The 27,760-nt window shown below is 41.7% G+C and overlaps 1 protein-coding gene across 1 annotated transcript in view; it reads right to left on the minus strand.

Annotated features, from left to right (window-relative positions):
* The window catches only part of SNTB1 (syntrophin beta 1), a gene marked incomplete at its 5' end in the record, with an annotated part of 111,158 nt that overhangs the window by 33,615 nt on the left and 49,783 nt on the right, over positions 1 to 27,760 (minus strand). The window contains 2 exons of the mRNA XM_080610731.1: positions 5,904 to 6,111; positions 21,309 to 21,525. Of these exons, the coding sequence (XP_080466857.1) occupies positions 5,904 to 6,111; positions 21,309 to 21,525 (425 nt within the window). The remainder of the gene's footprint in view (positions 1 to 5,903; positions 6,112 to 21,308; positions 21,526 to 27,760) is intronic.

Consider the following 27,760-nt stretch of genomic DNA (forward strand, 5'->3'; position numbering starts at 1 on the left):
CATCAAATTGATGTCTCTCCAATTTAGAGTCAAGGATGTCGTGTGGGACAGTGTCGAACGCTTTGCACAAGTCCAGGTAGATGACATCAACTGCTCTGCCCCTGTCCATCAGTTCCGTAGCCCCATCACAGAAGGCCACGAAATTGGTCAGGCAGGATTTCCCCTTAGTGAAGCCATGCTGGCTGTCACCAACCACCTTGTTGGTTTTTACGTGCCTTAGCATGCCTTCCAGGAGAATCTGCTCCATGAACCTGCCAGGCACCGAGGTTTCCCAATCCCTTACCCCTTGCCACAGGCTGTTGCTACTTCTCTTGTACTGGGACTTGAATTTTTCACAAAACCTGCAGAAAACTAATGCCACCCCACTGAAAGCAATGAGTTTTCTACCAGCGTAACTATCTGATCTGGCTCAGGGTCAGACAAGAACTGCCACCACTGCAGTGAAGAGCTGGGAGAGCTAAGGGGGGTGGCAGCAGCCCCAACCGTGGGCACAACTGTGCAAGGGTTTTTAAAATGCTGCCTAGCAGCTGCTGTGCTTCAGGGGAAGGTGCTTAAAATCAGATATTCACAATGTTAAATAAGGGCAAAATGTTTTAACTACGTGATGGGCTGGTGGTTTTCATGTGCAAAGACATATTAAGCTCGCTTTTACAGTTTGGAAATTACATAAAATTTTAAAACTCAAGCTTCTCTTTTGTTCTTTGAAAACTCATTTGTCTGTGATGAGAATAATGAGATAGCGTGTCTGTTGCTATTTGTTTTGCTAACCAGTGAACATACTTCCAAAGGAAATGGTAAAACAGAAATGTTTTCATTTCATACTCGGAAAAAAAAGCCCCTCAAATACACTGTCATGTTATTTGCCTACATCTTGTTTGGACAGCCTGCATGGCTCACAATCTTGCTGTTATCACTAACTCCTCTGAATTAGAGCAACAGCAGGAAGATAAATATAATACTGCAGTAACAGCTCGGTATCGAAGATCACTCTGCTGTGACATGCTCACACTTCAGCTCTAACACCATGATACGGTTGCCTAAGGTTTGAGGAGACTGAACAGCCTATAATATACTAGCACACTTTTCATTTGAGAGATAGTGTCAGGAGCATAAGAACAACCACGATTCACTGTGCCGCTTTGGTTACTTCCCATCCTGTATCAAGTGTTTTCTCCTCTCTGATCCCCAGACCAGATTTGTGGGAGCAGTGACACACTTGCCCTGCGCAGGCAGAGCAACATGAACAGGAAGCAAGTGCTGGGGTTGAGATCTGGTGAGAAAAGATTTTTCCGCAGCTTCGGATATTAACATTACAAAAGACAACTTGCAGCAACTCCTATTTTTAAGTTTCTCAAAGGAGCTTTGAGATCATTTTAAGAAGCCTGTACTTAACTGCCTGTAAGATATTTGACATCCAGAAAGGAGAACAGTCTCTGGCTGCCAAAGTGCTTTGTGTCTCCTCTAAGCCTACATTTGAAGTGTCACTGGCACAGTGAGGACAGGGAGAGACACACGGCTTGGAGTTTTATTGTTTCTTTTAACTGACCCAGCTACAAGCCTGGCACTCGGCTACAGCTTCACCTTCCCCTGAAACCAGTCACGCTTTTGCCTACATGGCTGACTGCTGAACTGGCAAAAGCCACCTTTGCAAAACCACTTTTGCCAGAACACCTTTCTGTGTTTGCCTTAAAGAGGCAAAAATGTAGATAAAGCTTTTGCCAACAATATCTCGGTCTACTTGAGCAGACATTATGAGTGATAAAATAAACTGCCATTTCCTCAGTGTTTCAGCTCTCCAGTGCAAGAGCAAAATGTGCTCCTCACAAAGGATCTTAGTGGTAGGTAGATAAACGTGAGAAGGAAAGCAGTGATGCTTGTTTCAGCTCCTCTATAAGCCATGGGATGCACAGAACTATTAAAAAGTGGGGAACATGGAGGTGGAAAAGTCATTTCTACAAGGATTGGAAGCATTCCTGGAAAGAAGAGTGACAATGAACATATACATGGAAAAGCTCCTCAGTTAGGATGACGTTACCAATTACTAACTTCTTCTTTTTTTTGTATTTGGTTACAGAAGTATCTTTTTAGGGAGCATTAAAAAAATGAAAAGACCTGAAAAGATTAAAACCCACACGTAGCTGTTCCCTCCAGCTCAGAATGCTTGTTAATCCCACAGGTCTTGCTGAAGTGAAAAGACAAATACAAGAAAGAAAAGGGGATGAGGAGAGCACATACTTACTAAACAGTACTTGACATTTCTCTGTGTTGCAGAAAAGTTTTAGGATGCTGGTGACTAATAAATTTCCCTAATCCTTGTCCAGCTTCAGAAATCCTTCCCATAAAGTCAAGGTCAGGACAAGGCTGGTGCCTTAATAAAAGAGGGAATATGGCATCTCTAATGATTGCTTCTGGCTGTTTTTCTCCTTATCTACAACGCCACAGTAAGCATTTGCTTTCTTAAAGTGATGCAGAGCTCTTTGTTTTACCTGCAAGTAGATCCTCCCTCCCCACCCCATGGCACAGCCAGGGACTTGATGGTGGATCTGTGAAATGGATGTGTCATGCTGAAGATGACAAATTTAGAGCTGCCTTCACAGAGAAGTTTGGTGAAGGGGTAAGAAGCCTGTTAGCATGCAATTGCTTAGTACCTTAGATAACCTACTATTTATTTTAATGTTACGCACCTGAGGGAGGCTTTGCTAATGAATCTATTTTTGTAGTACCATAAAGGTTGAAGTTTAAAGCTAAGTTTAGAGCAGAGACATATAAAAAATGTCAAACCAGGAAACAGCTTAATGAAAGCAGAGAGTAATCACAGCAAATTACAGTGAAATTTCTATGGGATTACATTTTGCATTCCCTAAACAAGTCGAGGAATTCATCTCACTTAGCATCGTTCCATTTTGCTGAGAACTCACTGTAAGGATGTGCCATGTAAGTAACATAATGCGATGCCATAAAAGCTGTCTTAAAACTTTCACTCTAAGATGCTTTTCGAAACGGAGTTTAGAATGTCAGAGGAACAGCTCTGCAGACACCAAGGTTAGTGAAGAAGGAAGGGAGGAGGTGCTCCAGGTGCAGGAGCAGAGATTCCGCTGCAGCCTGTGGTGCAGACCATGGTGAGGCAGCTGTGCCCTGCAGCCCGTGGAGGTCCATGGTGGAGCAAATACCCACCTGCAGCCCAGGGAGGACCCCATGCCAGAGCAGCGGGATGCTTGAAGGAGGCTGTGACCCTGTGTGAAGCGCACACTGGAGCAGTCTGATCCTGAAGGATGACTCCATGGAAGGGACCCACGCTGGAGCAGTTCATGAAGAACTGCAGCCTGCAGGAAGGACTCATGTTGGAGAAGTCCATGGAGGACTGTCTCCTGTGGGAGGGACCCAATGCTGGAGCAGGGGAAGAGTGTGAGGAGTCCTCTCCTGAGGAGGAAGGAGCAGCAGAGACCACGTGTGATGAACTGACCACATCCCCCATTCCCTGTCCCCATGCACTGCTGGGGGTGAGGAGGTAGCGAAAATTGGGAGTGAAGCTGAATCTAGGAGGAAGACAGGAGTGGGAGGAGGTGGTTTAAGATTTAGTTTTTATTTCTCATTACCCTACTCTGGTTGGTAACAAATTAAAGGGGTTTCCCAAAGTTTATTCTGTTTTGCCCATGACAGTAACTGGTGAGTGATCTCCCCCTGCTCTTATCTCTACCCATCAGCCTTTTGTGATATTTTCTCTCCTCTGTTCAGCTGCAAAAGGGAAGTGATGGAGCTGCTCTGGTGGGCACCTGGTGTCTAACCAGGGTCAACCCACCACTGGGTATATGCGGAAGCACACAAGTATTCCTGGTGTGCTTCCAAAAATCACTGCAAAATTTAATCTCTCCCCAATGGCAAACCCAGGTTTTGCACAAGGAACATCTAGGAACTACCCTGTGCTCGCCGTGAACACCATCTCTAAAAGATGGCACAAAAATATACACTTTGCATATATACAATATATATACCTTCTTCTCCCAAACTGCAGTTTATATTTCTTTAACACAGGCTCTACAAACCACAGTCAAGTAACAAAGGAAAAGCAATTTTGCATGGCTTTTTAACATACGTAGTGATCTTCTCTACTTCTCAACAGGCCTCTGACATGAGAGGAAGTTGGGAACTTTTGACCTCACTCATTACTATTGCACAGCTCTGGACGGTTTGTTTAGTGAAAAAAACATGCTGGCTTTTGGGAAACAGTGTCACTGCAAATCTCTCAAGGCTAATTCTTGATGACAGCCACTGTAAATATACTGGAACATGCATAGAGCTGCAGCCTGGTTCTATTAATGGCAACACAAGTTTCACCATTAAATTCAGCAGGACCTTGAACCAGTCCATAATGAGTAACACAAACTAAGATCTCAGTCCGTAAGGCAAAAAAAGGAGAAAGAAATGTGTGAACAGGATGTTGTGGATTAACTGCAAGGAGATGAAATCAATAAAGCAGAAGCATGCCATGTGTCTGCTTAAAATGACCTGTGAATATTTTATATATGAGCTCTGTATGATCTGCTGCAGAGCAGTTACCCTCTTTCAGAGGAGAGGATTTTGAACAGAAAAAGCGTCTTATATTCAGCTTTTCATGAATTTATAGAAACAGATACAAAAAGGAAAACAAGATTAAAGACCCCATGGCTACATAGTTTAACTGCTAATATTTACTTACCAATGCTTTGGTGTTTAAATCCCCAATTATTCCTCAAAATTTTTACATTTTCTATGGCACCAACCTACAGAGCTGCGCTGTCCTCCCCACTCTGCAAACTTGGAGGGAGGGACATGAAAACATAAAGAAACTGCCTGAAAGATTTTGCAATCTTTGCCTCGCTACAAACGGTATGGACAGACCCATGTTTTGCTAAAAACTAATGGTTCTAAATTCTAAATTCTAAAATTCTAAAAGGACAGTAAAGAGAAATACACCACCTGTATCTGTGGCTCCCGTATTTTCATCTACAAAATCCCAGAGAGAGCTAACATGTACAGTAGTTTTTTCAGGGCAATCACAGCTTTCCACATCTGTGCTGGATGCAGAGGTTGAGACGGCAGCTGGAGAGGCAAAGATGCTCTGAATGGCCACCCAGGCACTATGTGGATGTGAGATATTTCTAGGCACAGTCCTGACGTTGTTATCATAGCAAATCCAACACTTACCAGTTGGTACAGTGCCTAAAACAAATTCTAAGACTACTGATTTAAAACCAGATCATCTCATACTATTACCATCCCTGTGCACTCACATGTCAGCTTTCACCAGGTGAATAGGTTCCAAACTACTCTTGAACTGAACACCAGGTTTCCTCTGTGACATAAAATACTTTGAGACTCAAATTGTGCAAGACACAGGGTAAGAGTTGCAATTGCAAGCTCAGCCTTCTACAAAGCTCAGCTCAATGCAGGGTTACAATTAAAGAACAAGCTCCAAGGTGCAGCGGGACCACCACCTCATGCTCCAGATGATGTCTGTGGCCAGACACAGTGGAGGGGTGGACCATGGACCAAGTAACTGGTTACTTCCCAGGCTGAGAGTAGGAAGGTGACAATTCATGTACACAAACAGGAGACATAACAGCAGAGCTCAAGGCTGATGTCAGTTCTTGTGACTTATGTCCCATTACTGAACGTGAATGATATGAGAGTTTTGATCCCTCAGGAAAGCCTTTGCTAACTGGCATATAGAAGCAAAGACTCTGGGATATTTTTTAATTTTTATTTTTTAGCTTTTTTAAAGAAACACAAAAATTGGCACCTTAAGAAAAAAAGGTTTTCATGGAAAGCAAACCTCAGAACCCTCCACTTCCAGACAAGGCTGAATTCAGGAGCAAAGAGAAAAAGAGCGAGCTTAGAAATGAAAATAAGAATGTTTTCATTACCTTTTCTGCAAGCCAGCCTAGATGCCTAATCTCTCGACTTCCAGCAATCCCTGTTTTACCCAGCTGGTCTCTGACCTCTGCAATCACCCTGGGGATGAGCTCATTGACACTGGAGTGGATGGCATTGAACCAGGCCTGGGCTGTAGCTGAATCCTTACTCCTGAGCACCACGGTGTGCTTGGCATCAGGTGAATGAACTTCAATAAGTCTAGAAAAATGGGGGGGAAAAACATTATGTTCACTTAGAGACTGTTAGGCAGCTAAATTTGTTACCTTGCTCAGTGTTAGCAGTGAGTTAAAAAGAAAGATACTGATACCAAGACTAAAAACTTACCTTTACCACACCTGAACAGAGGACCATTCTAACTGAAGCCAGGTCTGTACTGGCATTACAGTAAAATCCTTCAGAAGGGGATTTGCTGATGCAACCCCACATATAACATGTCAATAGGAGTTTCAAATAAAGACAAGAGGAGCATTCACTCCTTCACATTCAGTGACATGGCAATCACCCAGAACTGCATGGGAGATGACTGTGGAGAAGCCAGGGATAAGCTGCTGCCTTCTTTAGCTGGAGTTTCTCAATGTGTTTATGTTACATATGCAGAGCTAAATGAAAACCACCGTCATCTCAAATGGAGGAGTTTTCTTAGGATTGCACTGTGGTTTCAGTGACACCACTATGCATCAAACAGAAGCCCACCACAATTGGCCACCTCCAGGATTTACAAACATCCTCAGTGCTCCATTTAGATCCTGCTAAGAGTGGCAGCAAGAAAGTGCTAACTGCAAACGTATGATTGCTGCTAGCAGGTATCTTTTACAGTTTTCCAGACTCCTATAGAGAGGTATTTTTTTCCCCAAAACCATGCTTACTAGACCATCCTGTGGGCTTCCACCCCACCACTGTGGTTTGAAACTCACAAGTGAACACAGTTTTCAGGAAAATTAATCCTGTCCATCATGGTTATGGGATTTGTGCCAACACCTTTGCTAACAACAACAAAAATGCTTTGAGAGGCAGCAGCAGCTATTTCAGCTCTGTTCTCAGTGAAGTTATAAGTTATTAGTGGGGCTTTGTGTGCTCTTTATAGCTTGTGGGCCACTTTAACTTGAACATTTATTAAATAACACACAAAGTATTAGCCTGGTTTATCTTTATATAGCAATTTATAAACCAAGCCCTGGGCAATGCCCATCACTCAACTCTGTATCACACTTGTGTTTTTTCATTACACACATACAGTGACTGCCCCTGAACATTACCCACACAAATCCGACCTGGGATCTGAGCCTAAACACGTAGTTCTGTCCTGTGTATTGCTGCCCATTATCTGGGACACACAATGAAGCCTTTCTGTAGCAGAAAAGTAATTAGTTCAGTGGAATTTATTCAGGTTGAGGTTCGAAACAGTACTGTGATGCAAATATTTGTTATGCAATTACAAAATACTGCAATTTGGAGCTCGGCTAACAATTAAAACATTTTAATTAATTGGTTAAACCAGAGCAGAACCCAGAACACAGCGCAACTCAATCTGTGCAGCTCTCTGGGCCCCGGAGAGCGAGGACTGCTGCTCTCATGTTTGTCCATTTTGGGAAGGGGAGGTCTCCACGTAGACACTGCTCTAAAGATAGAAAAGGTCATGATTTTCCAAACTCAGCAGCTGAACTGTTCAGGGTCCTAAATCACTTCTGGATAGCTTAAAAAGCAGGTTTATTTTTCAGAAAGCACTGAACCAACACAATAATGCAGGTTTCCTCAGTAAAACTGCTGCAGCTCAGCACTGTCTGAAAATAAAAGCTATTTAGATGTTCCAGGATGTCCTGAGGATTCAACTTCAGGTACCAAAAGAAAAATACCTTAACAGATGACACAGGGCTGGTGAATGAGAAAACTATGTTCATAGATAGGCATGTTCCCAATCACACACTTCTTTTCTGAACTGAGAGAAAAAGCTGTCCCTGATGGTTATGATTTGGCCATTACCACACCCTGGTCTTTCCATCAGAACCACTGCTCTTCCACTACCACATGAACTCGAGTTCGAACTTACTCTTGTAGACAATTATCGACAAACTATACAGACCTGGATTTTCAAAGCACATTGTGGTAATCAGTAAAATGTTGCTTACTGCTTACAGGACACTTTGTGGTGGGAGATGCTACAAGTAAGATCAGTGATAGCTTTCCCATTTCACCACCAAAAAGGTGGAAAGGCATATTACCCATACAAAGCAGGGTAAAAATCAGGAGCAGCACTTAAAATTTCCCACACTCTACTTCCCATTTTAATACTTCTTTTGATGGCAAAAATTATTTGGATAGCACAGCAGTATTGTGCTGATTTTGAAAAACGTTAATGCACTGTATGGATTGTGTGAAACAACACTCTTTACTAAGCCTGTGGTTTCTATGAGGGAACTCCCACCTCCAAAATCACTGTGTATGGTGCAGTAAACAAATCGCTGAACAAGGACTATAAAGACTCATAAGAACATGCTGCTTTTTCAACTGAAAAGGAACAGCAGCAAACTTGTGTATCTTTTTAAGTTAGAGTTGTAGCAGGCTTTGGTTCAAAAATACATTATCTAGAGCTGAAAGAGTTTCCAAATGCAACTCACTTCCCTCCAATTTCGAAAATGCTTAAATGCTTACTTAAGGCAAGTGGATTAATTTACAAATAAGCATTCAGATTTCATCAAAGTGTATTCCCCTTTATTGTGGCTATTGAAGTATTCAGTATTCTGTCCCTTAATGAACATCTAGACAGCTCTTAACAATTCTGTTTTAGAGGTTCTAAACTATGCATATTCTAATACATACACATTCTACTGTGATATATTCTAGCATATATATGCATACACACAAATGGAGCCATGCTTGCAAAAATACTCTTAAAATATCATCCCTTAGTGACTTCTAATGGGGCTATTTTGGGGACTGCTTATTAGTCATTAAAGTTTGATGGGGATGCACTATCAACTCCAGAAAGTGTACCTCGTTCTTTAAGCTGAGTGACAGGAAGATTGGAAAATATGTATTACACTTTCCAAAAGTGAGCTCAAAATGGGAATAAATGCTGCTTTGACAGCCCTGAAATTGTTTCCTTTACCCATGGCACTGGTCCAGCCCAAGGAATATGTCTGTGAACATCACTGATGTGGAAGCTGCTAGGTAGGGCACCTTTTTAATTCATACCTTAAGGACGAAAGCCTAAATCCTCAACTGCCTGAACTCTGCTGCTGGCTACTGCTGTAAGATCTGGGCACTAAACTATGCTTAGGAAACCAGGCTTGCAGATTTCCACTAAAGATCCTGGACTCCTGTCTCCTCAGTCAATTGGGATGAAGATATTAAACCAAACTTAAAATCTTCCTGAAAACCCATGCGCTCTGACTGCAATCAGATGCTGAAAGTGTTTTGTACCTATAAACCCTCCCCTTTTCTGCTTTCCAGCCTACACTGCTTTGATTCACCAATCCATTTGGATGATGCTTTATGTGTAACAGCTGACTGATGGCATTTCCATATTTTTTGAAAAGCAAAAACAATACCAATGACCTTAGTAAACTCCAACACTAAAGCACTTAAATGTTTCCAGCAGTCCAGCCATTGTAGCTTTGATTTGCTCCTTGGCTAAACTGACCACTGCTTACTGACTTCTGTTTATCTGCAGTTCAGTGATAAAGTTCCCTTAATTCCCTGCTGAATTGAAATATTTAGGGCAATGCCACAGCTGTGTTTATTCTCACACTCCACCACAGTTATGTAAATACTGCATATGGAGCTGCCTCTGATAAAGCCCATACCAACCCAAAGGAATTATATGTTAGCTCTAGATGGCTGCCAAGATGCGCGGCATCTCTCCAGCTTGGCAATGCATATGAATGATATCACATTTTCTCAGAGATCATTTGGCAAACCTTATAATAAAAGAGTAATTTTCTCTCTCCTTCTCAAAGAGTCCCACTGAGCCGCAGTGTTTCCAGCATTCCCTTCTCCACCCACAGAACACGGGGTGACACAGAACCCAGCACATCCCAATGCCATAACCTTGCACGTAAGAGGCCAAAGCCAGCTCCCTTCCTTCACTATCCAGAGCTTTTACTTTACAAAGGATCAGAAGAAGTTGAAAGCAAATGTTTGATAGAGCATACTCGTTGCACATTTGATAAGGACTCTTTCTGTAGGAGTGTTCATTATCGAAGAAATACCTTTTATCAAATCTCTTGAAAGCACTTCTCTCACCAGCACTGGCTCAGGACCAAATCAGGCACTGACTTACACTTTATACCTCCTCCTGGGTCAGATTATGTATTCAGTGACTGATTAAAGTGTGGAGTAAATCCCTTGAAGTTAATGATAAGCTGGAGCCAGAGTTATTCAAGTTCATCACGCTACTTTGATTTTTACACCAGCATAGCCAGAAACAAAACACTCTGCCACAGGCTGCAAACTTAGAAAGGGATCAAGGGCCAAACTGCTCACTCCATCTCCTCTATCATTCTTTGCACATGAAACCACAGTAAGCAATTTTGATTTCTGAGTGTATAAACACAGGAGCCTTTCCAGCATAAGGGGGAATTTAGAGGAACACAGAGATTAAATTGTTGTAGGTTTTGTTGTAAAATAACTAAAAAACCTGTTTAGATCCTTTTTCAATTCTACATGCGGCATCAGGAGATACACCAGAAATAAAATGCATTAAAATTTAACAATGGAAATTTTGGGTTTAGTCTGCAAGGAAAATATTCCATAGAGAGTCTGCTAGACTTGCAATGAATGCCATTGCATACACTGAAGAAACATCTTCACTTGGTGCACCTAAATGGAGGTGAAAGCAATTTTACCAAGTGGTAATCAAGTGGATTTTTTCTATATGAAAGGCTCTGAGGCCCCTCACCATCACAAGGGTACTGCTGTCTTAACTTACAGTGGTAAAAACACTGTACATACTCGTTTCTTGGGAGCTGGACTAGACTGAGGTACAGAGGGTGTATGTATCACTGATCAGCTGCCACAGTTGTTTTCATTTCTATTTGACACCAGCTGGGCTTTAATAAAAGAGGTATCAGTGGAGTTGCACTGCATGCAAGTAAGGAAAGGATCTGATTCTGTAATGGACTTGCTCATGCTGCTGTGTGCCAATGCTGAGCAATCTGCAGAGCACATCACACTCTGCCTCCTTCTTTGCCCAGAATAACTACAAAAATAATTTCATAGTTTTTAAATGCCTGTGGTGTTAAGGAGCAGAACTCTTTCCCCTCATTGCCCCAAAGCCCTCTTTTCTTTTTCTTGCTTGAATTTTTCTTTCATGTTCTGGCTGCAATAGTGCCGAGTATTGGTAACACAGGAATATGCAGTCCAGCCTTCTGCACAGCGGAATCAGCACCTAACAGCCACGAAAGTGCTGTTTCAAGGGGCAGTGGGGTCAGCTACTTGGGGGGAAGAAAAACGAAAACAAACAGAGGCATGGTAGGAATTTGATTTAACCTTTAAAAGGTGCTGCCTGAAACTTTAAGACCAGAAGATGTAGTGACTGGTGGAGTCAATACACTGACCACAAACCCACAACGCAACTCTCACAGCACGTGGGGAAGTATATTAATGCTAGGGAAAAGAACTATTGTTTTGGCAAACCTTGTGCAGCTGGAGCTGCATCTGGGCTAAGCAAAGAGCACCTAACTGTAGCTGGTAACAGTGGTAAATGACCCCTTCAGATTGAGGTGAGAGTGAAGAATCTCATGCTGCTGCATATCTAAGATCTCATGGGCTTGGAGAAGAATTAGATGTCTTCTGAGAACGAACACCACTGTTGCTGTTGCTGGTAGGGAGTGCTGTAGGAAGACTCAGGAGAAAGAAGGGGGCATGATTCACAAGCATGGACAAAAACTAATCGGGAAATGGGACAAATGAGCAGGGCTGCTGATAGATGAGCTCTGTCTGGGGGATGAATAGTAATGGCAGAAAATCTCGCTGGAAGAGACAAACAGCAGTTCCATCTCATCTAGTAGTCTGTGTCTCAGTGTCTCATTATTTTATACACCTACCTTTTGGATTCCACAATCAAGAAATCCCAGGGATCACTGCTTAGCTGTCAAGTGAAGCAGAACAGAAGCCTGTTCAACAGTCACAACGTCAAAATCCAAATTCCTTGCAGATCAGTTCCTGGTCTCTGAGTGCTGGGGACAGCCTGGAGCCAACCTCCTGGAGACACTGCCAGCCTTTCAGGGATGGTAGGCATGGGTCACCTCCTGGCACTTTCACTATTGGCAGCAAACTCATCTTCCCATTGAATAGACTGAGAGATCGAAGTAAAAGCTGTATGCAAGTGATGAGACGAAGTAACAACTTCAGTGTAACTCTCCCCGATTCCTACTACAGGAAAACCAGAATTTCCATCAGCAGCAACACATATGAAAGCTAGACTTGACCACAGGGTATTGAAATAGCAATGCCTGTGTGTACAAACTAAGCACTAAAGCCCATCCTCAGTACCTACCAACTCTGAGTGGGGCATCTACGATGGCAACCTACCCTGAGGAGCATGCAGTGGCTGTAATTTGCAATGTGCTGCTACACAAGTGATTACACAGGGCGCAGCTTCAAGTACACCAGCTGAAAACCTTGCTCGTTGATTAATGGCAGGTCAGGCCACCAGAGCTGTAAGACTGAAATCCAATTTTCAGACCTGCTGATAAGCAAGGGAAAGCCCAGCACTGAGCACAGGACAACAGCCAGGCAGGAAAAAGGGTTTTGAGGCTGTCACTGGCTCCATGCCATAACACAGAGACTGTAGGGACGAGGAGCATGGCAGTAAACTGAAACCCCTGCATATCAGCTTTCTTTGTTCGGCAAATCTCAAGGGTGTTAAAACTGCTCTTCAACATTATTTAGTGGCAGCTTGGATGCCAGCACTTACACACCTTTACAGGCAGACACACATAAAACATGATTAACTGTTTGTCCTCCTCTGTCCTGCCCTGCAGAACTCACAACTGCTCTTCCTTGCCCTTTAGTCTGCCACACATTTCTTGAAGCATTTCTCTTTTTCCATCTTTTCAGTGCTTTGATTTTTCTCCCTTTTTTTCAACAATTTTCACTAGTTAAATCTGCTGCAGTGTTCACTTCCACCAAGTACATCACTTCACGTTGCCGGTTGGCTTCTTTGCCCATTGCTTTTTCTTAATTTGTTCTTCTCCATTCCCTCCATGCATTTCTCAAGGCAGTTTCTTCTTATTATTCCCTCTCCCCTGATTAATTTCCAGTTCCTTTGCTTCTATTTCTTTTCCTGAGCTCAGTCTTCTACAGTTGGAGCTGGTTGGAACAATCAAAATTCTCTGATTTCAAAAGTAACTGAAGCAGTGTCTGAAGAAAAACCCAAAATAACAACACAAAACCCCACCAACATCTCTTCTTTTCCTCCATAAACTCATCATTTAAATATCTTCACAGAAAAGAATGACTTGGATAAAAGTTTTTTTAATCAAAAGCCATCTGAAAGCATTCAGCCAGCTTCCCTACTGCCACCTCCCCACCACGCACATCCTTCCTCGCCACCCACTCACTGTCACACATTTGATTCCTGTCAGGCCGCATTCGATCCCATTCACAGACACATATACAGAGTCTTATTTACACTCACATATCTGTCTGCATGCACAGACACTTTTTTTGAGTAATGTGTGCAGGAACTTTCTCCATTCCTATTTGATTTGTGCTAGAGATGTGAAGGACACCAGAAGCTCGCCTGTCTGGCCCAGAAGGATGGGGAGGGAAGAAAGCCCCATGTCGTTATGTCAGGGGAAAAGATGCAACTTGTTTCAGAAGAAAATGAGACGTGACTAATCCCAGATTCACCAGGACCTGCACACACTGAAGGTCAGTGATGACATGCCCTAACTGTCCAGTTCTACACTCGTATCTCAAACACCCTGCTGAAAACTCAGGGGTTTCCACTGTGTCCCCAAATCCTGGCACATTCCCCCAGCAATTCACTTCTCAAAGGCTGCTCAGGGACTACGGCAGGTCACTAGGACATTAGAAAGCTATTTTAGCATGATTTAACAGTACAAAAATTAAGCCTGAAGTAAATACAAGTAAAATGAACATCCAAAGTTCAACTTGGTTTGCTGATGTGTTTATGTAAATGAATACCCTTGAGGGTGCTCTGGAGAAAATGGCCTTTGGGTTGTTTGGGGTGGGGTTTTTCTTCCAGAAGCTCAGCTACTGATTCGACTTGAGAGACCAAAATGCTCCTCTCTACAGAAGGGACAGTCCTATAGAGGTGTCTGATCTCAGTGGCCTTCCAGAAGCCTGAGAAGGAACTAAGGCTGAGCATAAGAAGTTCATATAACCCCAAGCAAACCTGATGACTTGTTTGGCTGGTGGGGAGTTTCACACATGATAGAAAATAACTATTCCCAATAATGAAAAATAAACCCCAAAATAAAAAATTCACCCTTTCTCCTTGAGGCTTCAGAGCTCCAGTTCCTCCAGGGTTGGAAAACTGCCCCTTATCAAGACTGATGACTACAGCTTCCAAAATGTACCAGCAACTGCAGAGCTGCACAGAAAGCAGATGATGTAGATGATAGAGGACTATCAGACAGCCCAGCCTGAGCCAATTAATTCCAGCAGTTAATGATTGCCCTCTGTTATAACAGAAGAAATGGAATCTTGCAGGTCTCACACATAACCCTATGTCTGAAAGCACTGATCCTGGCTAAGAAGGAGGGTCCCACAACCATGCAATTCTTAGAGAGGACGCCTTCCCCAATGCCCAGCCATTCATCTATCACACTCCCCCACATCCCAACTTCTTCCCTCTCCTACCCTCAGGGTATTGAAGGGGATGCTGCAAATGCCATTTTAGCTAAATCACCTAACTTCTGTCAGCTTGAAAGGAGAGAACAGTAGATAAAACTCAAGTGCCGCCTACTTATTCATCCCTTCCAGTAAAGAGCAGATTTCGGGGCAGATAAGCAGTTACAGTACTATAAACAAACAAGAACATGACAAGAAACATCCAACTTTACACAAAGGAGGATTTGGATCTATAACAGTAAAATAGTCAGGAGCTAAGGTTAAAACCCACATTCACCTTGATCTTAAATTCACAACCGTTTGTGGGCAAGGATATAAAGGGCATCACAGTGGTAGATTATCCTTCTGTAACAGACCGTGCACACTGTGATAGCACAACAGGGTGATTTAAGGGTGAGAGAAGAGTCAACCAGAGTTTCACCCTGATTATAGTAATTTCTGTTCTTTTCTGGATTTGAATTACATCCTTTCAAGTTGCTTTAATGTTGGATTGTTGATTTCTTCCCTAATTTAACAGTAACCTAAACAGATAATAAACAGCCCACCAGGGGAAAAAAAAAGTAACAAAAATTCAGGATATAAATGAGGACTTTGACTCTAGCCAGCTCAGTGACTTCTTCAAAGGACTTACTGATATTTGAATAGTAAAACATGTCTGTACCAACAACGATAATTAAGTACTATATGCCTTTCATCCAAGGCTCTCCAGCTGTAGCTCACAACAACACTGCAAATTAAGTACAGCCTCTCCATTTCACAGGGATTTTATTTACAGCCAGAGAGCAGCTCAGTAACAGCACAAGGAGCAAGGGACAAATTCCTTGAGGAGCTGTGGAAGGAGATATTTTTTGTATCAGTAATGTGCCCATTATAGTATCTTTACCTTTGCTCTATCCCTCGTGCATACATAAGTCCTGTGTCTTTATTTTGCTCACCTACAACACACAGTAACAAAAAAAAAGACCTGTTTCCTAAACCAGAGGCCTGTCCTGCTAAATCTACACTGTCCATTAGGAACAGAAGATTTCCACATCCCCAGGAAGCCCCACAGAACTGATGGTGTCCACCCAGGGCTGACACAGTTCCAGCATGCTGTGATACAAACAGTCCATCACCATAGTCTTGGGTCCCCAACTTAGCCTTTGCCCAGCCCTCACTCCATCTGTGCTTTTACCAGTAGCCAGTGCCACTGGCTGAGCCCAGTGTTATCAAACTGCCTCTTGAAGAGGCAAGAGGCAAAAAACCAAGACAAATGGGACCTAAGCTCTACAAGAGCAGCCATAACTCATTCTGAGTACCACGGTCACTGTGGCAGCGCCCTGCCTGCCATCAGCCCCACAACAGGTACAGGACTGGGGGGATCTGCTCCCTCATCAGTGGGAAAAAAGCCTGGGTGTGAAACTGCACACCTAAACCACACTGTTCAAGGAGAATCCAGCTTTTGCTTTGTATACCAGTGGCTGCTTGTGCCTGGAAATATCAAAGTATGGTCCTGTTTACCCAGCAGGAAACAGGCAGGGTGGAGGCATGCATCAGCCCATATGTTCGTCAACGAGACATCCAGACTCTTCTCCATTGCCTAATACTGGCTTCCCCACCTCCTTGGTCACTCTTAAATTGTACCAGCATGAGCTTGAAGAGGTGCAGGAGCTAAACAGCTATCATTCCCTCTTCGAACGGAATAGACTAGACTAGACTAGAATATCTCAGTTGGAAGGGACCTACAGTGATCATCTAGTCCAACTACCTGACCACTTTAAGTTTGACCAGTGAAAGCATGTTATTAAGATCATTGTCCAAATGCCTCTTAAACAGTCAGGTTTGGGGCATTGGCCACCTCTCTAGGAAGCCTGTTCCAGTGTCTGACCACCCTTTTGGTACAAAAATGCTTCCTAATGTCCAGTCTGAATATGTCAAGTCTTGTAGTCCTTTTGAAGAAAAATGGTTGGGCTTTGGATCAGCAGTGAACCTGGGAGTGTTGGCAGGTCCCAACCTACATGCATCTTTTGCAGTTTTACTGAGGAGGCATGGAGTTTCCACTAGCACTCCAGACATCGCCTTAAATAACCAATTAGCCTCACATCTGAAAATGGGAAGCATCAGAAATGCATCAGAAAAACATTCATAAAGTCAATCATTGGGCAGTGTTTATAGTGTATATAGTCCTACGCTAGTGTCACAGATTCTTCTACTTAAAGATGTTTGTCTCTTTATTTCATCTTCATGCTCTTCTGCTAACTTCTTAGATTTGTTATCAGCATTCACAGATCAAGTATTTTAGCACAAGGACTAGTTTTTACTATGTCATATGAAACCTGGCTGAAACACAGTTCTCATTTCAAAAAGAATTCAACTTTTGTTTTCATGCCTTACTGCAACAGAAGTCAATACATCCAAATTCACCAGAATTTGGTTTTGTATTTAATACTTTGAAATGCCATTTCAGAATCTCACAGGGCTGTATTATGCTTGCATAAATGCTTACACGTCAATTACAATTCAAAACGTTATATCTCACTGACCCTGTTACTGCACATTACTGACATGTTATTAAATAATGAAAGAAAAATGTGTCAATACGAATGTGTGCATAGGTTCAGTTTTGGAGCGCAACAGCTTTGCAGTAAATCTTGCAAGTACTTCTTTCCGTGGATCAATGAAAAAAGAAAATTAAAACTAATGAAAGTAATGAAGCAGTTTAAGTCTGTAGCTGCCTTTGGAACAAACAAATCTCAGTCTGTCTTACACCTCTGTCATCTTGGGAAGCTTGGGTAACTCCCAGATGCAGCTCAATGCACAGAGCCTATACTGAACTGATACCAGCCAGTTCTTCTATCACCTTTAACACAATTCTACCTTCCAATCGTAATTCTCATTCCAACCATGAAACAGACAACAGATAAAGGAAATTCCTTATCTGTTTCTCCATGTGTCCTGGTGTGAAGTCTTACAAGCTGCACTGAGCTTGCTGCAGCGCTGCCACTGCATGCAGCTGGCAGCCAGCAGCATGCTGCTGGGAATCTGTCTTGGCTCTTTTTAACTAGCTTCAAAACCAAGGCAAACCTTTCCCATCAGAGGGCCAAATCCTGCCAGTGAGTAACTCGACCCTTAAGACTGGATCCCTGCTGAAGTTCCCTGTAAGGATCACACTGCTCTGGACTCCTGGCAGTGGAAAACTGTGATCTGTGCACACTAAGAGCTGGCAGGATCAGGCCCACACTTCCTGGCTTTGGCTGAATGAAATGCAAGGAGGATTTTAGGGTGATTTCAAAAGCAGATGAGAAACCTTTTCAGTCCATGCAGCATGGCCTTATTCCTCCAGGGAATGTCATGTCTCCTGTGCTGTGTATGTACCTTTGTATTATGTCCCAAGACTTTAGAAGCACCAACAGAACAAATTTCACCTCAGAGACCTATTTTTTTTTTCCTATTCCTTAATATCAACATTAGAAGTTGATGAAAAGCTTTTTATTCTGCAGTAAGATTTACTGCTTATTGATATTATTAGCAGAGACCACTCTCACATGCCCTTTCATTGGAAGGGGATGCTCCTCTTTTTCAGCCTGACATTAACCTTTAATGCTGCCACCAAAGACACTTGTCAGTAAAAATTCAGGTTAAAACCCCCAAGAAATAGAGTAAAAGGACAGATTTAAGTAGTAGTTATTTTAACCTAGTTTCTTCCAGCCTGAAATATAACAATGGTACCTGTGTCTAGAGGAGAACGACATAGATGCCACGAAGATGCTCTGCATCCTTTCTGCTGTTACCATGCTTGTACTATTAAAAAAGAAAAATCCTATACATTAAGTTTGACATTGGTTTGTATTAAATATCTTCCTCTTGGTACCTTACAGCTTTTTTAATCAAGTAACAGGCAAGACAATCCCCTACCTCCTTCAGAGTGAACCCACAGACAGCTTAGGTGAAAGAGATATCCGAGAACTGCTGGCTCTAAAAGAACCAAACTTTGCTCCCAAACCACCACAGAGTAGACATAGAATCTCATAACTGGGGCCACTCCTCAAAGAGAAGCAGAAATCCTATGCAGGGCTACCAGCTCTAGTGGGAAAACCATATGTGTAGCTTCCTTTAAGCCCATTAAACCCACATTTCACTCCATCTTCCTAACAAGTGGAGATGATTCAGTGCCAACAAGTAGTTATTTCCTTCTGGGTCCTTTAACACAGATATCTTCTCATGCTAAACACCAAACCAGTTCAGCCTGGTCCCACAACCCTTCTATGACATGATCTCCAGCCTGCACTGGAGTAATATCCGTGCTGGAAAACTCATGTTTTCTATGTCCACGCTTGGGCTTAGAGGAAAATTAGCTCAGCTGTAGTCCTGAGGAGTCCTTTTATGGACAGCACATGCTTTGGCAGCCTGTCAGCAGTGCTCTTTAAAGCCATCCAGCAAAGTGACACCATCAGTTATAAGATCTATGTGTGTCAGGTCACTGGGTTATGAAACAGAAGTGTCATAAGCATGTAAGGACATGGTTTGGGCTCTGCTGTGAATGAAGATCAAACTATTTTTGTGGAATCAGTTTACCATCTTGGGATAATATATTGAGTTTGCATGGCAAGGTTCTGGCAGCAAGGGGGCTACAGGGGTGGCTTCTTTGACAGGCTGCTAGAAGCTCTCCCGAGGTCTGACAGAACCACTTTCACACAGCTCAAAGACGGACCCACCACTGGCCAAGGCTGAGCCCAGCAGCAATGGTGGTAAAACCTCTGGGACAACACATTTTAGAAGGGGAAAAGTTGCTGCAAAGGAACAACTGCAGCCAGAGAGAGGAGTGAGAATGTCAGAGGAACAGCTCTGCAGACACCCAACATCCAGCCAGGGTCAACGCACCACTGATATATTCCAGTGCAAACGGGTGGCTGCATTGTTAAAGCATTTCTGCTAAGAAGTATCAGTTCCAGTACTCAGAATTGTTAAAAAAACGTGAAATAGGTAAAGATGCAAATCAATGGGATGCTGCTAGCATGATGGGGAGGCACTGTGTGCTCGGAAGGAAAAATCTGGCTTAGACTGTACTCTACATGGTGTTGGACTGCAGTAAAAATCAGAAGTCACTCTTTCCACAGGACGTGACAGCAACAAAAATTAAAACCATGACAACAAGCAGTATGACTCTCCCACATGTTACTTCCTAGTTACACCTAAGAACACACATATTTGTAGCACTCCTTGAAACAGTCAGCTCTGTCGCAGACATATTATGAGAAATGAGTGTGTCCTTCTGAATCAGTCCCCTTGGCCTTCAAACAAAGCTGAGGACCAGGATAGTGACAGAAGCTGAGAACTACAATATAGTTCAAGAAAAGCAGGGAAAAATGCTAAAAGAATGAAGTCAATATGTGTAAAGCATCATTACATGGTGCTGATTCAAAAAATGTGACCTGCATGGGTATTTTTATAATATACTCTATGGCAGAGAGAACTATGAACTCTCACACTAGTGGTACAGCTGTCAAACCTCAACATCTCAAGCTATACATACATATATATACACACATACATATATATTTCATATATATATGAAAAAAATAGTGACCTCTATCAATAACCACCTTGATTTAAACTTGAGAAAGACTGCTTGGGTAATTACTCTTTTAAAAGTGCACTTCTGATTGTGGCCGGTTATCACTGACTATGGTGGTAACCACTTGGTGAGATGAAAGGCAGAAGCAAAGGAAAACAATACTAAACAATAAGGGGGGGGGGAACTTAAAAGAAAGTCAGACAAATATAAAAAAAAAAAAGAAAAGAATGAAAATTACACAGATACTGATATAGTTTCTGAATTGCAATGTATGAGATTACAAGGGAACCCCATTTTGCTCTCTCCTTTTTCCCTTATCCTTCTGTAAGTGCTGAGAATCAAAGGCATTACACCCAGCTTCAGGGCAAGCCAACACACTGTAGGAAAACAAAAAGGCCATTATTTGGACGGAAGAATCAAGTCTGTGTTATTGACTTGACTGGTCCCTTTATATCAGCAGCTGGGAGAGCAGGGATCAGAGTGTGCTGGTGTGGTGCAGCTGTTCCACATATGTTATAAATAAGAGCTGGTAAGAGCTCATCCTATTTTTAGCATTATAAAAAAATCCAAACCAAGAATTCACAGAAATTCCCCATTAGTGTCTTGTAAGTGGAACTTTTCTCCTTGACTTACATGCCCAGAACTGAATGGACAAAACAGGCCATTCTTAAAATAATAATCATTGAAAAAGGAAAGAAAATGTAATTTAGTGCAATTAGATTAAGCCAGCCCCAAGGATGTAACCAATTACTGCATACAGTGTCTTTTACTTCAAAAGCAGACACTTTATCAGGATGAAAACGAATCCCTGAGATTCTATTTCTAATAGAAATGTTGGATTACTGCACTGAAAGGTTTCTCTAACACAATTCAAAAGCTGAACCCAGCACCATGTGGCTCAGACACCACCACCCACCCTCACTGGGTTGCTGTGCATGTCCAGAGCCCATCACCAGCTCCTGCACACCCACCCCAATGCTGAAAAGGCCAAATCTCAGGGCCAGGTAAATCCCCTGCTTACCTGTTTTCAGGGTCTGACACGGCCATGTTGCGTGTCACGTAGCACATCTTGAGCGGTATCGTCTTCTTGTCTCTGTGGATGGAGAGCGAAAGCTGCGACAGTGGGTCAGCAGAGGCACAACCCAGGCGGGGAGACTCAGGGGGAGGTGTCTCCCACCCAATTTCTGAAACAGGGGAGCCTTTCTTCACATAGGGGGTTGCTTCTCTCATGTATTTCACTGTGGAAAAGGAAAACAAAAAGGAAAGTAATAAATAAATGGATATTCAGTAGTTGCATCCCAAGTGAGTTCTTTGAACTGGTATCAACCCTCAGCGCCATTATTATTTCTACTTGTCCAGCATCAGAGCATTGGAAGCTCTGCAAATAGAGAAGAGGAGGATCTGACTGCTGACAATCTCAGTATGGTCCAATGAGTAAAACAAGGGAAAAGAACAAGAATAGGTGACATAAGAAATATAGCTAGTATAAGGCCAGGAGAGCCATCCAACTACTACTTGACAGGCTGTAAGTATCCATTGGCATCCATTCCTGTGCACAGAAGCCATGACCTCATAGTTGAGGTATAGGGAAGTTTTTAAGAAAGACATTCAAACAAGTGACATTGAATCTATTATTCCCCTATCTAAAATGTTTCAGTGATACTCCCAGTGCTGCAAACTCACATCTCACTTCTGGTTCACGCTTGTCATTGTCATGCCACTGATCTCAACAGCTATTTCTGCTTGCTGAGAAGCAGTTTTAGCTGATCTACTTGTACCTATATATGGAATAAACAAGAACCAGTTCACCTCTTAGCCTTCTCTTGGGGAAAAGAAATTGAGTCTGAGCCCTTTGTGAGAGTGGAGGTGTCAGATTAGATCTCTTCTCAGCCTCTTCCAATGCTTTTTTCCAGTGTGTATAGGGAAAGTGAATGTAGGATTCCCAAATGATTTTTAATGTATTCAAAAATCTCTCTTTTACACTCATACTTTATATTCCTCTCTTTATGCAGGCAAATATTACAGCATTTTCCCTTTTTTTTTCAGTATTATTTCAGCAGTTCAAGATCAATTCTGCTTTTGCTTTTCATGTGCTTGGCAAATTTGCCAGCCTTCACAAACCTGACAGAGCTCAACCAAGAAAGGATTTCACATTTAAGCACCCTGGTTAAAAGTGTATCTCCAATGTACACCACTGTGGCTGCTTAACTGGCTGTTGCCCCTTGATTGTACCCATGACTTACAGAGCGACAATGTGGATTGAAAAGGGCAGGAGCACTGTGAGCTTAAGGAGTTAAGAAAATGCTGTGAGAGAAGATTTCAAGGAAACCATTCAGATCATCGTGTGAGCTCGGCTGAAGAAACTGGGAATGACTGAGTAACAAAAAGATGGGTAAATTATAAAAGGGCACTGTGGTGAAGGAGGTTAAATTAGGGAAAGCAGACTGACGTTTTTAAGTTCAAAGTGAAAGCAAGGGAAGTATTCAGAGGAGTGGAGAAGAACAACAGTGTTTCTGTCAAAACCACAGATAAGGTGAGTATTTTCAGCAGCACTATTTTCAAGGCACTTCATAACAGCTTTACCAAGAGCAGTATCTGTGCAAAACTAGAGTCCAGGCTCTGTGAGCATCTATTGCCATCTTTTCTCTAAAATTCCTTAGTTCACATCTTGCCATTTCTTCTTTTTAAAGAAATCTGTTAATTTCCATTATAAGGACTTGAGTGTTTAGGTATTTTACAGAATATTCCTCTGTAAGGATAACCATTTGTGATTTATCAGAAATGCTGTCCTACCCAAGTATGCTGGTTTGATTTCTTTGCCCCATACTATTCCGAGAAATTTTTGCAATTGACTTCTCCCCTGCTCAGGGATGAGCCAGCACAGGATTCTTCCAGGCTTCCAGAAACTATTTAAGGCAAAAGGGGTTGAGATTGATTTTTTGATCTTTTTGTAGACATCCACCTGGAATCCATTACCTAAAAACCTGTGTCACCTAACTCTCAAAACCAGTGCTCATCCTTCAGTACTCCATAAATTAGGTGACTTTCAAAGATGCTGAAAATAAACCCCTTTAGCTCGGGTCACACAGGTATTGGCTTTAGCAGCCAGCATTTCAGTTTGGATGTCAGCATCTCAGTTTGGATGTACCCATAGACTGGGAAACAGGGAGACTGAACACATACAGATGTAGCAAATCTATTCCTGTTTACACTGAATGAATATGACTTTGTCAATAACTTAGATGGAAGGAACAGCTGAAGCGGTAAAAAACCCATGTTTGACTCCAAACAAAAATTTGTTCCCTTTAAGTTTAGCGATTATGAATTAATCTGTTGAAAAACGTAATCCAGTCAGTTTTTGAACTCCATTACAGTGACATGGCAGCAGATGTGAGGCTAAATAAAGGTCCAGGTTTCAATAGTGTAGCTATTTCATTTGTGCTATTTTCATCCTTTTTCAGCTGCAGCTATATGCACTCGACCTGAGCACGTTTTAATTAAGGAAAGGAGAGAGGGGCAGGGGGAGGAAGGAAGCTGAAGTGAAAAACTTGGCTCTAAACCTAAGAAGGAACACAAAATGTGAATTTAATTCCCCAGAGACAGGGACAGAAGAAAAGAACCATTCCTTCCATGTGCCAAGAAGCCAAGTTTCCATGCGATGCACCAGCGAATTTGTGTCAGGCAGCTGCATCGTTTGACAGGAACTCCTGTGAAAGAGGAAGCAGGAGCAGAAAAAGAGAGCAGAAACACAACCCTCTTTCCACAAACTGAGTCTCAAACACAGAAAAAGCCAAGAAAATCACCTTGAGGAAAAATGAACTATGAAAACTCCTGCCAACTACTGAACTCCCAGACATCCAGTTTCTACAAAGTCTCAACAGGAGATGTTTGCTCAGCTCCAGAGACTTGTATGACTCATTAATATACTGGTAAACTGCTGAACATCATCCTCCTACAAAATCCTATAAAATAATTACAAAATAAAGTGAATATAGATTTTCTGTCAAAAACCACATTGATTTTAGTAGTTTCTAATTACTTCCTACTTCTGTCTAAATACAAGTACAGCTCTCTATATTCATTGCTGAGTTCTGCTGGGTCTTACAGCCCAGGCTTTCTGGCTCTTGCATCTTCAAATGTGTTTCATATTTTAAAAGCCATCAGATGGATACATATAAATGGAATATGGGAGTGGAACAGTGGCAGAACTGATCCATTTATACAATTTTTTGTATTATTTAAATTTTAAGAGCCACTGTTTTCCATTTGCTCCATCAATATCCATAATTACATGTCCATAACCAAAGTCCAGTTTATAAATTCAGCTGCAATAAGGCACATCATGTCCAGATGATTCAAAAGTTTTATCAGCCTTTATTTCCTGTTTACCTCTAAACTCTGGATGCAAATACTGCAGAATGCAAATACTCTGGCTTATAGCAATGCACCAGTAACCCTACCACACACACAGCAATTTATGGTGACCCCACACGTGTCTGCATTTTGCAGCCTGTCTGTAACCAGTTCTTAACCCACATAGTAAAAAACAAGTTGATAACAATATGTATTATAGGCATATTCCTACTCCGCACTGCACAATCTGGGAATCCTGCAGCAAAGTTGAAGTATAAATGAAGTTATAAAAATCACTTTCATCATCAAGTTTTAAAAACACAAAAAATATGATACTGATTATTGGACATTAGAGTAATAATGTGGATTATATTCTGTTTTCAGACCATTACACAATCTAGCAAGAGCTAGATTTCCCTTTGGATGCAGTAGCACAAATCCAGGTACCACCTGAAAAAGGAAGCTGCTACGCAGAACACTGTTTTTATATATTGCCAATGAAACTACCTAGTGGGTTAAACCCCCAAAATATCTAATAAGATTAAATAAGGCATGCCATTGTATAGCAACTCTGAATTATGTATAACTATTCTATAGGCATGCATGCATATATATGCCTTCAGAACAGATACATGTCTGAGATATATACAAACATTAAATATATATCGTATCAGAATGCTACATTGCTTAATCCCACCAGAATGTACTCTCCAAACACAGAAATTAACATTCAGGGATTGAGAAAAAATCTAATGGTTTCATTATTATAACACAATTTACTGATAGACTATAATTTCAGTCAAGCATTGCCTAAACTCATCCATTTGATGCTACAGCTCAACCTCAGAGATCGTTCTATTCAGTACTAATTAATGATCCATACCCTTTTGGTGCAAACTAATAAGAAACTGTGGTCAAGTAATTAAAATTCCAATCTCCAGAGCACCCCTCCTCACAAAATGAAGAGGAAGGGAAGTGGCAATCAAATTAAATAATCCACTGATACACATTGAAATCCTTTGCATTTATTTTTTGATCTTCAAGACAGCTTCCAAAAAAGCACTTCATTTATTTGCACTTCTGCCAAATGCCAAGTCTCCACAATTAATCTTTTGTTATGTTCACAATTGACTTTTCTGAGGGGAAGAAGCAGGCTTTTAATGAGAGAAATACTACAGACCAACTTAGTCAGGTTCTTGGCCAGACTCAGTGCTGAGGAACTAGGACTCTTCTGACACATTCAAACTGTTTCCTAGGAGGGAAGACAAAAGACCACTGAAGAGAAGCCAGCACTCCCGAGAAAAGCTCTTTCGTTACTATAGGAATGAGGACAGGGTATGTAGGTTTACAGTACGAAAGCAAAAGGAACAACATACCCAAATCTGCTGTTTGAAGAATGATGATCAAGGAATTCCTGTTTGCAGGGGAAAAGGACAGAGTCTCCTCTTTATGCATTTGTTCTCTCCTAAGTAAGTACGCAAAGACAACTACTAAAGATAAATAGAAAACATCACCCAGAAACCTCCTGAGGCTATTTTTAAGCGATTTGATAATGTTACTGCTACCTAAAGCTAAGTTTTCCAAAGTTCCCATAAATCCACCTTCATCTGGTCTGGTTTCTTCCAGGGTAAAAGATGGCCCAGAGATGAGAAGCTAGGCAAGCCCTCCACCATATTTAAGACGTTTTAAGACTGCATGTAGGAATCAACCTTTGGAGTCACTCAAGCTCTCAAGTCAAACATAATGAGATCAACTGCTTTTATCAACTTATTCAGTATGAAGGGGCTGTTTGACTTGTCTGTGCTGAAGTGAGCACATCAAAACATCTGCAAGAGTATTGCAAGCAGCAGGGCATACAAAACTTTTCATACAAAAATGATGCTTGGTTAGTTTGAAAAGAGCTGCTAATGCAGAACTAGAGGAGGTCCAACCTACAGGAATGCAGTTACCAGCTGGAAAGGAGGTAATCAGTGAAGACAAACACTTCTGAGGCTGTAGATAGCACCACTATAAGTCCAAGTTAACAACACAGAGCCGTGTAACAGCTGCTGACAAGATACTGTCCCAAGAATAAAAAAGTGGATGGTGGCAAAACCTAGATGTAATCACTGTGGGTATATGGCCTTCAGAAGGGCAAATCAGCCACGCAAGTCAATCACTCAGCACGATTGTGTTGTTTTGCTTGATGAAACATTAAAAACACAGAATTTGCAGTCTAGCAGTTTTGGTAAGGCACAAATTAAAATCCCCCACATGGTATCAAAGCTACTTGTAACTGAAAGGAGAAGTCTTGCTATAGGTTTCACACGCAATGACAACATAAATGCATTTTACACTATTGTCAATGGAAAGGAGATTAACAAAGCTGGAGAAAGGTCCAGTGTATTGAAACTAATTCCGTATCATGATACCAGAATTTCCCTGCTAGGTTTTACATTAAGAGATCAAATTTCCATTAAACATGAGCAAACCTACAGTGAAGACATCTATAAAAATGAGAAGAGAATCTGTTCAGCTGCTTGTGCCATCATCAAAACTAAGAACAAATACTTACAGAAAAGAGTTTATTAATCAGATCATCTAAGAAAATGTGTCGTATGACCCTTTCATCAGCTTTACTATGAGGATAAAGCAAAAACCAGCCAACAATCCTGCTTGAGAGTGTTTCCACTCCATTTCCTACAGAAACATGTTACTACACTCAAACAGGTAACATCCATTAACATCATCTGCTTTCCCACTGTGCTGAAAGGGATTTGAAATAGTAAACCTCTTGATCTGCCAAGAGAATCAGATTTCCACCTCTGGGAGATGATACAAATTAGTTAAAAAACACATCTTGTGAGAATACAAATCCTCTTTATGCTTTAGCCATTTCTCATAATGTAGTAAGACTAAGATGAATTTACCATTTTCTGCTGATTTAAAATTAATTCAGCTGAATTCAGTGTATGTTGTTCAGCCCTTAAAGAGACAGGCTTGGATTTAAATTGCAATGGTCTGCTTTTAAAATCCTTTTTAAAATACATTCAATGTATTCAATTCACTTATTACATTTTCTCATATGGAAGACATGAATGAGTGTTTTGAAAGAGTAACTTCAGAAAGATCCAGGAGACA

This window comes from Psittacula echo, assembly GCF_963264785.1.
Source record: "Psittacula echo genome assembly, chromosome: 2".
In the NCBI taxonomy this organism is placed as follows: Eukaryota; Metazoa; Chordata; class Aves; order Psittaciformes; family Psittacidae; genus Psittacula; species Psittacula echo.